The sequence below is a fragment of the Danio aesculapii genome, chromosome 14 (assembly GCF_903798145.1).
Source record: "Danio aesculapii chromosome 14, fDanAes4.1, whole genome shotgun sequence".
Taxonomy (NCBI): Eukaryota; Metazoa; Chordata; class Actinopteri; order Cypriniformes; family Danionidae; genus Danio; species Danio aesculapii.
This window is the reverse complement of record NC_079448.1, coordinates 53,413,944-53,424,679: the sequence shown is the minus strand read 5'-3', so window position 1 is coordinate 53,424,679 and position 10,736 is coordinate 53,413,944. Positions and strand designations below refer to the sequence as shown.

The 10,736-nt window shown below is 34.1% G+C and overlaps 1 protein-coding gene across 1 annotated transcript; it reads right to left on the bottom strand.

Annotated features, from left to right (window-relative positions):
- Positions 1 to 4,403: 4,403 nt before the first annotated feature.
- Positions 4,404 to 8,910, bottom strand: higd2a (HIG1 hypoxia inducible domain family, member 2A). Its single transcript, XM_056472351.1, has 2 exons — positions 8,700 to 8,910; positions 4,404 to 4,938 (listed from the first exon to the last, which is right to left on the bottom strand). The coding sequence occupies exons 1-2, from the start codon at positions 8,881 to 8,883 to the stop codon at positions 4,772 to 4,774; spliced, it is 351 nt and encodes a 116-aa protein (XP_056328326.1). The 5' UTR covers positions 8,884 to 8,910; the 3' UTR covers positions 4,404 to 4,771.
- Between the last annotated feature and the right edge of the window lie 1,826 nt (positions 8,911 to 10,736).

The window sequence follows — 10,736 nt, the reverse complement described above, 5'->3', positions numbered from 1 at the left end:
TCCTCCACATTGAGAGAAGTCAGTTGAGGTGGCTCGGGCATCTGTTTCAGATGCCTCCTGGATGCCTAGCTAGGGAGGAGTTCCAGGCATGTCCCACCAGGAGGAGGCCCCGGGGAAGATCCAGGACACGCTGGAGGGACTATGTCTCTCGGCTGGCCTGGGAATGCCTCAGATTAGAGCTGAGGAGCTGGAGGAAGTGTCTGGGGAGAGGGAAGTCTGGGGTTCTCTCCTGAGGATGTTGCTCACGTGACCCGGCCACGGATGAGCAGAAGAAAATGAATGAATATACACCAACCCAGACAATACATCACATTAAACTATTAAAAATGTCACTTTTCACAACTTTTCAAGGTTAAAAGTTGTTAGAAGGAAGATCAAAATCCCATAATACAATTCAAAAGCATAAACAAACAGCAGAGAAAACTAAATATAAACACATGAATCACAAATTATTGAAAACTGCTCATTTACTGATATATTTACAGCGTGTTTATGTGTCTATATTGAAGAAACCATGACTCAAACAGGTCATAATAAGAATTAAATTATTGTACATGTTCTTTTGTAATATCTGAAGGTTACAATACATTAGATTAATTCACTTGAACACTGCAAGAAGAAGTTTGTGTTGTTTCTAGTCCAAATATCTACACATTCTTCAATCAAGAAGCATTTTCTAGACAAGCAAAACATATGGTCTTATTTTAAGAAATATGACTCAAAACGAAGCGAGTTTTTCCTTGAAACAAGCTGAATAATCTGCCAATAAGATTAGCAAAATAATCTTTTGACTAGGCCTGTCACAGTAACTAGTTTCTGTTGTACGATTTATTGCACCAAAATGAAATTATTGGCATTTTAAGAGCATTTTATGCCACTCATCATTATATAATACCAGAATGACAATACAAGATCATCACAATGCAAGTGCACTCTTCCAGAGAACACATCACATTTTACTCATTAGAATATTTCATTTAATTATAGTAATATTTAAGTAATATTTAATTTTAACAATTGAATAATCAGGCATTGGAATCATATCAGAAATCAATAATAAATGTTAACAAAAAAGTACAAGGTAAAGAGTAACAGAGGCTGCGATATCTGATCTATTGTCAGCTGTCGGACATCCACATGAGAATATACTACAGTAAATAATAGTAAATACTATAGTGTGTTTTAACCATACTGACACTGACTCCTCCAATAAAGATAGAGATGCTGCACAATCAGATAATATGTTGCTAGAATTGGTTATGTATGGGTGATATATATTGTATCACCCAATATGATTGAGCTCATGTCCATGTGTTGTGTGAGAAGTCCATATATTGATTATTGTGACAGGTCTACATTGGACATGATTATTGTGCTTGTTTTAAGGTAAATAACTTTAAACAGGACTATATTTCTTGCTTGTCTAGAAAATGCTTCTTAATTTAAGCATTTTTAGATATTTGGACTAGAAACCAGATTTTTTTGCAGGGAAACAATCTGTGTTGTGTTGTTAGGCAGAAACTGGAAGTGCTCTAAACAGTTTAGTTACCGTCTCGTACCCTAAATAGTAAGAAGCATTTGTTTTAGTGGCTGTAATAATCAGTAAGAGGGTCTGGTGTCTCTGCTTTTGTGTTTTTCTGTTCACCAAGAGGGAAGCTTATATTTCTGGGCTTGCTAAGGTTTGTTTTAGTACTACTTTTTTCAGATTCAAGTAATGATTAGTTTATAAGTGCAATTGTTTATTTGATATTACGCAGACGGGTTCCTCATGACAGCTTCTTTATTACTTATTAAAAAGCCAAAATCATTTACAGATGAAGGACTTACTCACATTTAACCTGTTAATATGCCACTCAATATACTGCATGTGCTTTTATATAACGGTTCATATTTTCTGCAGTGTTTATATTATATATATATATATATATATATATATATATATATATATATATATATATATATATATATATATATATATATATATATTAGTTAGTGCTGGGCAAAGATTAATTGCATCCAAATGTAAAGTTTCATTTAACATATATATATTTGTGCATTAAACCAATCAGAGTCTCATCTCCCATTCCCTTCTAGAGTCAGTTAAATCAAGTCATGATGCATTTGCTCTTTACATGACAGGCTTTGTAAGTGCAAAACCTGAACGCTTCACTGGTGAGAAAACAGTTAAACAGAGCATTTGCAGCACGAGGATAAAGAACGAGCCTCCTCCATTCAGCCTCTTTACTTTACTTTTTCTCTTTACTCCTTTACTTTGCTGGAGTAAGGAGATGGTGGAAACTCACTCCACTGAACACATCTATTATCCTACATATGTAATTCAGTTTTTTAAGCACAAAGATTTGCTTCAAAACTATTTCTAAATTCAGTTCTAATCTCCAGCAAAGGAATAAATGAACAATAACAATGAAGTGTGCTCAAAATCTGAGTTATATCCAAACACACGTCCTGTTCTTTATCTATCTTAATGGCAAAAATATTTCAGAATAATACAAATATAATAAAATCAAGTTAAATTACGGCAGACATGTAATATGTGACAAAACTTGAGTGACTACCATAGCTATTTCACAGTACACATTTGTGTGTTTACTGTGTATATTTATCAAAATAATAATAATACATTTTATTTGTAATGTGCTTTTCTTAGACTCAAAGTGCTACAAGGCAAAATACTAACAATACAAGGCAAGCAGAAACCACAACAATAAAAAGATGCAATTAAACTATAGGAATATGAACCATAAGATTGAATAAAAAGTTAACAAATTGATCATCATAAGTTAAAAGCAATGCTAAAATGGTGAGTCTTGTTGGCTCCAATAGCCTAGTGGTTAAGTGCACCAACATACAGTATAGCACCAAGGTGCTCATGGCAACCTGAGTTCAATTACCAGCTCGAGGTCCTATGCTGATCCCTCCCCTCTCTCTGCTCCTAATGCTTTCCTGTCTGTCCTATCACATTAAAGGTGAAAAACCCTAAAAAATTATAATAATAATAAATGGTGTGTCTTAAGAAGTTTCTTAAAACAGTCCAGAGACGCAGTATTCCTAATGCTGATAGGTAGTGCATTCCACAGTTATATTAATAATTATGTATATACTGTATAAATACACACATGCATGTATATATTTAAAAAAATATTCATATTTAGATATGTAACATATGTATATGATACAAATTATACATAAATTTTAATATCTATGTAACAAAACTGTTCTTATGCATGTGTGTTTCAAAAATACATCATAAATATTTATATAACTCACACACATATTATATAACTCATAACTTTTATTTTGGATGCGATTAATCACAATCTTTGCCCAGCACTAAAATATAGATGTATATCTATTAACTTAATAAGGACTTACAGCTGAAGACAGAAATTATAATAGTTATTAGCCCTCATGTGACATTGTAATTGTTTTTTAAAGTGCTTTTTAACAAAGCAACAACATTTTTCACAGTATTTCCCATCGTATGTTTATTCTGGGGAAAGAATTATTCATTTTAGTTTCACTGCAATAAAACAAATACATAAAATAATACAAAAACTGCTGTGGTCAATATTATTAGCCCCCTTAAGAAGTAATTATATTGTCGATTGTCTACAGGACAAACACTGTTGTTCAATGACGACTAATGAACATAATTAAGCCTTTAAATGTCACTTTAAGCTGAATAATTGTAAAGTAACTAATAAAACATTGTGCTGTCATCATGACAGAAGTAAAAGAAATCAGTTATTAAATCCATTATGTATAAGATGTGTTATTCTATGATGCATTATTTGACAGGAGGGCTAATAGCCTGTGTTCAGCTGTATAACGCAGAGTTTGAAGCATGTGTTTTGTCAAGTGTCTGAAGGCCTCAGTTTACAGTAATGAATCCTGTGCCTGAACCATTTCTCACTGTGACACACACACACACACACTGTCCTTCTGTAGGCCTTCAACATTCACGCTGCCAATAAATGGCAGAAATAAATCGTAGCGCAGTGAAATAATGCAGGTATTTAATGCTGGAATATGAATGATTCTGCTCTTTGTAGTGCACATGTTGACTTTGTAGCCCTACTTGTTACTTAAATCGTGGATGTATAAAGTTAAACATGTTTGTACAAGTCAGAAGGCCTTGTTTATATTGAAAATATAATTTTTGTTGGCATATAATAATACAAACAATGATTAATAGCTAATAAAAGCATCTGTGCTTCAAATAAGCTTTGGCTTTTAATACTAAAATATAATTAAAATGATTTTTTTAGCCTCTTTTATAGATATTTAGCTCCCAGCCTGATTCCAAATAAATGTGTGTGCGCCAGTGCAGACCATGCAATAATTATGTATTCAATAACACATTCAATAAAGGAAAAAAAATGTTAAATTCAGCCTTTTATTGTGACTTTTTAATGTAATATTACTAATAAAGAAAGGAGAATTGCATTTATCACTAATAGACTGAATGCAATTATTATATTTGCATATATTACACCGCACTTCTCCTAAATACACAGGCATGATGATAAAAAACAATGCAATGGGCATCAATATGGAAAAGCAGACAAAGAGGCCATCGCTCTTAATGATAAATACTGGGCATTAAATGCATTTCAGGAGTGGCACATGAAGTGTTTAAACACCGCCACCTTCTTCTTATTATAATATAAATGCTCTGAATTTCACATTGGCTTCATCTTTCAGCCATAAGGCCCATCAGTGGTCAATCAGTGTGTGTTTTTGGGTTGTTTCACGGTTTGGCCTTCAGTGCTGTAGCAGCTACACCTACTATAATGGCCACCACGGTGAAGCCTTGAGCGAAGATACGAGTCCTCATCAGCAGCTGAGACTGACGGGTTTTTCCTTGTTTGAAGGCTCCGAGGCCGTAGATCAGCGCTCCTGCTGTTCCCAAACAACCTGAGGACGAGAAAGAGCAATTGGGGATAATCAATAGAGTTCCCGCTCAAAGCCAAATAATAAAATACATAGACTTTCACTGACCAAAAATGCCTTATAATGAGGCCCACATAAAATTCTTATTAAACCTCTGGCGATCACAGCTCTATTCGCCACCGCTTCTTTATCCCCTAACATTCCCAAATATAAGGCTTGGGTTGTAGCTTTTGGTACATTTCCTTCAAGACGTTTGTTTTCTTGGTGTTTATTTTGTTTTCCTCGTATTTTACAGTTTTATCCCGCTATCATCCCATAAAAGTATTCTCCCGTATTTTACAGTTTTATCCCGCTATCATCCCGTAAAAGTATTCTCCAGTATTTTACAGTTCTATCCTGCTATCATCCCGTAAAAGTATTCTCCTGTATTTTACAGTTTTATCCCGCTATCATCCCGTAAAAGTATTCTCCAGTATTTTACAGTTCTATCCTGCTATCATCCCGTAAAAGTATTCTCCTGTATTTTACAGTTTTATCCCGCTATCATCCCGTAAAAGTATTCTCCCGTATTTTACAGTTCTATCCCGCTACCATCCCGTAAAAGTATTCTCTCGTATTTTACCGTTTTATCCCGCTACCATCCCGTAAAAGTATTCTCCTGTATTTTACAGTTTTATCCCGCTATCATCCCGTAAAAGTATTCTCTCGTATTTTACAGTTTTATCCCGCTATCATCCCGTAAAAGTATTCTCCAGTATTTTACAGTTCTATCCTGCTATCATCCCGTAAAAGTATTCTCCTGTATTTTACAGTTTTATCCCGCTACCATCCCGTAAAAGTATTCTCCCGTATTTTACAGTTTTATCCCGCTACCATCCTGTAAAAGTATTCTCCTGTATTTTACAGTTTTATCCCGCTATCATCCCGTAAAAGTATTCTCTCGTATTTTACCGTTTTATCCCGCTATCATCCCGTAAAAGTATTCTCCTGTATTTTACAGTTTTATCCCGCTATCATCCCGTAAAAGTATTCTCCCGTATTTTACAGTTCTATCCCGCTACCATCCCGTAAAAGTATTCTCTCGTATTTTACCGTTTTATCCCGCTATCATCCCGTAAAAGTATTCTCCTGTATTTTACAGTTTTATCCCGCTACCATCCCGTAAAAGTATTCTCTCGTATTTTACCGTTTTATCCCGCTATCATCCCGTAAAAGTATTCTCCCGTATTTTACAGTTTTATCCCGCTACCATCCCGTAAAGTATTCTCCCGTATTTTACAGTTTTATCCCGCTATCATCCCGTAAAAGTATTCTCCCGTATTTTACAGTTTTATCCCGCTACCATCCCGTAAAAGTATTCTCCCGTATTTTACAGTTCTATCCCGCTACCATCCCGTAAAAGTATTCTCCCGTATTTTACAGTTTTATCCCGCTATCATCCCGTAAAAGTATTCTCCCGTATTTTACAGTTTTATCCCGCTATCATCCCGTAAAAGTATTCTCCCGTATTTTAGTTTTATCCCGCTACCATCCCGTAAAAGTATTCTCCCGTATTTTACAGTTTTATCCCGCTATCATCCCGTAAAAGTATTCTCCCGTATTTTACAGTTTTATCCCGCTACCATCCCGTAAAAGTATTCTCCCGCATTTTACAGTTCTATCCCGCTACCATCCCGTAAAAGTATTCTCCCGTATTTTACAGTTTTATCCCGCTATCATCCCGTAAAAGTATTCTCCCGTATTTTACAGTTTTATCCCACTATCATCCCGTAAAAGTATTCTCCCGTATTTTACAGTTTTATCCCGCTACCATCCCGTAAAAGTATTCTCCCGTATTTTACAGTTTTATCCCGCTACCATCCCGTAAAAGTATTCTCCCGTATTTTACAGTTTTATCCCGCTACCATCCCGTAAAAGTATTCTCCCGTATTTTACAGTTCTATCCCGCTACCATCCCGTAAAAGTATTCTCCCGTATTTTACAGTTTTATCCCGCTACCATCCCGTAAAAGTATTCTCCCGTATTTTACAGTTTTATCCCGCTACCATCCCGTAAAAGTATTCTCCCGTATTTTACAGTTTTATCCCGCTATCATCCCGTAAAAGTATTCTCCCGTATTTTACCGTTTTATCCCGCTATCATCCCGTAAAAGTATTCTCCCGTATTTTACCGTTTTATCCCGCTATCATCCCGTAAAAGTATTCTCCCGTATTTTACCGTTTTATCCCGCTATCATCCCGTAAAAGTATTCTCCCGTATTTTACCGTTTTATCCCGCTATCATCCCGTAAAAGTATTCTCCCGTATTTTACAGTTTTATCCCGCTACCATCCCGTAAAAGTATTCTCCTGTATTTTACAGTTTTATCCCGCTATCATCCCGTAAAAGTATTCTCCCGTATTTTACCGTTTTATCCCGCTATCATCCCGTAAAAGTATTCTCCCGTATTTTCAGTCTTTCTCTGAAAAGTGGCAAATAAACATTAAAGAGCCGATCCTCCCTATACGCAACCCATACAGCCGAACCACCAGGGGCCGCCCCTTGCTCTTAAATGTGAGTCTGTCTGTGCTTTTGCTTTATTTAGGCATGAAAACACTTCGAAATATAAAAACGGCAGGATTCCCTTTCCTTTTCATTACAGGTGCCATCTCCCCTTCATATGCAATCCTCAAAACAGTCATGTAGCAGTGCGTGACTGTCAGCTGACGTGCTCCATAGTGATAAATAGACGCTGTTTCCCAAATGGATTCTGTACACGTGATTTGAAGAGGAGCGAAAATCTGGGTTTTGGTGCGTGTTTGAACAGACATATACACATAATAATAATAATAATATCTAAAGATGTCGATCTTGGTGTTTGTTTTTTTCAAACACAACTAATTTCGTCCTAAATGAGCATAAAAAGTTAGGAAAGCAATCGACTGCTTTAATTATAACGCTCGATCTGTGCATTTTTAAAGTGACACCTGTTATTTAGTGTAATCAAATGAAAAAAAAAATCAAAATAAATAAGAGATTTATTCACTGCTCTTTAGTCAGAATGTGTTAGTTATACAGTGAAGAAACGGCTAATGAGATTTGATAGCTTGATTCTATTTCATTTTAATAGCTATTAATTTTAATAAGATGACTGTTTGCTAAAGTATTTGCTGCTAATGTATAATGTTTATATTTTCCTTTATAAATAATAATAAAACATATTACTGACCATTTAACTGTTTATTTACAACGAAACAGCTCCAGATGAACATATTTAGTAATTTAGGAATGTGTGTGTGTGTGTGTGTTGGGGGTGGGGTCCCTTATTATGGTGGGCAAATCCCTTATTTTCACATCCCAATGTTGACAGGTATGGTGTGTGTGATTTATCAATGTGTTTTATGCAACTCACCTATAGGAACCAACGAGTTCTCCTTGGTTTTTATGGCAAAAACAATTCCGAATAATGCAAATATAACAATATCACTCAAACAAACAAGTTATAATTACATCAGACACTAAATATAAAACTTAACAACAAAGCTTGACTGAATAATTCTTTGATTCTGAACACCAGCAGGGCTAATACCTTACTTTAGTCTTCAACTGGAAGACCTTTCCACACAATGACACATGTGATATATACAGATTTAAAAGATGTATTTCTTAACATCTAGTGTTTGACCTCTGTCAGTGTGTGTGTGTTGACATTATACACGCGCTCGTCTGTGTGTGTGTGTGTGTGTGTGTGTGTGTGTGTGTGTGTGTGTGTGTGTGTGTGATATAACAGTGTGTTTTATAAGTCACCTATAGGAACGAACGGGTTCTCCTTGGTTTTCCTGATGAATTTGTCCTTAAAACCCTCATCTCTCGTCCGTGAAGTCGGACTGAAGCCCTCGATGACCGGAGGCTGAGAAAGATCCAGCAGAACCGGCGGAGAAGCGCCTTTTGCCGGCTGTTCTGGACTGACCGGAGCCGCAGCAGTAGCCATGATGACAACAGGAAGTGGAGGAGCAAAGAGAGCGCAAGGTATTTCCGCCAGCTGTGCGTCACGTGGCATCACACAAAAACAGCTTTTACTTTTGGAAACGGCGCCCCGCATTGTGCGAGAAAGCCGTGAAGAGTAATGTTTATTAAAGAAAATACACTGTTTAAACTTTGTTTTGACTTATTAAAATGTTAATTTAGAAGTTTGTTTTGTGTTATAAAAAATGAACGTCTGATTTAATTTTATTATTATTTAAAAATGGCTACTACTGTTTTTATTATTATTATTATTATTGTTGTTGTTGTTGTTGTTATTATTATTATTATTAATATTATTAATAGTTGTAATTTGTAATAAAAATATAAAATAAATTATATAAAATATAATTTAATTAGTAATTTAATAAATAATATAAATTCTCTCTATAATTATGGCATTTACAGGTTGGGTTTAGGGTTGGAGTGGGGTAGATGTTAATAAAATAAAAGTTAATGGGTCATTTAATAAACAATATAAATAATTCTCATTAAATTAATGGTTTTACAGGTTGGGTTTAGGGTTGGGGTAGGGGTAAACGTTAATAAAATATAACTTAATGGGTAATTTAATAAACAATATAAATAATTCTCATTATATTTACTGTTTTTACAGGTTGGGTTTAGCGTTAGGGTAGGGGTAGACGTTAAAAAATTATTTGATGGGTAATTTAATAAACAATATAAATAATTCTGATTATAATTACTGTTTTTACAGGTTTGGTTTATGGTTGGGGTAGAGGTAAACCTTAATAAAATATAATTTAATTGGTAATTTAATAAACAATATAAATAATTCTGATTATAATTACTGTTTTTACAGGTTTAGTTTAGGATTGGGGTAGAGGTAAACGTTAATAAAATATAATTTAATTGGTAATTTAATAAACAATATAAATAATTCTCATTAAATTAATGGTTTTACAGGTTGGGTTTAGGGTTGGGGTAGAGGTAAACATTAATAAAATATAATTTAATTGGTAATTTAATAAACAATATAAATAATTCTGATTATAATTACTGTTTTTACAGGTTGGGTTTAGTGTTGGGGTAGCGGTAAAACATTAAAAAAAAAAAAAAAAAGATTTAATGGGTAATTTAATAAACAAAATAAATAATTGTCATTATATCTGTTTTTAGAGGTTGCGTTTAAGGTTGGACGGGGTAGACGTTAATAATAAAATACGATTTATTGAGTAATTTAATAAATAATCTAAATAATTCTTGTTATAATTACTGTTTTTACAAATTGGGGTAGCGATAGACGTTAAAAAATAATTTAATGGGTAATTTAGTAAACAATATGAATAATTCTCATTATTTCTGTTTTTACAGGTTGCGTTTAAGGTTGGAGTGGGGTAGACGTCAATAAAATAAAATTTAATGAGTAATTTAATAAATAATATAAATATTTCTTGTTATAGTTACTGATTTTACAAATTGGGGTTGGGGTAGACATTAATAAAATAGAATTTAATGGGTAATATAATAATAATATAAATAATTCTTGTCATAATTACTGTTTTTACATTACGGTGAAGGTTTGGTTTAGGGTTGGAGGGGGTAAGCGTTAATAAAATACAATGAATAGGTAATTTAATAAATAATAAGAATGATTCTTGTTATAATAGCTATTTTTACATTACTGTGAGGGTTGGAATATGAATAATTCTCATTAACGTCTGCTCGCAGTTTCCTTCTAGCAACAACCCACATATAATATAAAAGCGCTTCTTTACAGCTCAGACAAATGAACTAATCAAAAACAACAAAGGATTTTATGTAATGTTAAATCAATGACTGTGTTAAATGGAATTAAAT

What these genes read in the sequence shown, in the direction of transcription:
- higd2a (XM_056472351.1), bottom strand. Translation starts at nt 8,883, where the DNA reads ATGGCTACTGCTGCGGCTCCGGTCAGTCCAGAACAGCCGGCAAAAGGC. An exon ending in GAACCCGTTCGTTCCTATAG is followed by an intron (nt 4,939 to 8,699) that starts GTGACTTATAAA and finishes TCTCGTCCTCAG; the next exon opens with GTTGTTTGGGAACAGCAGGA.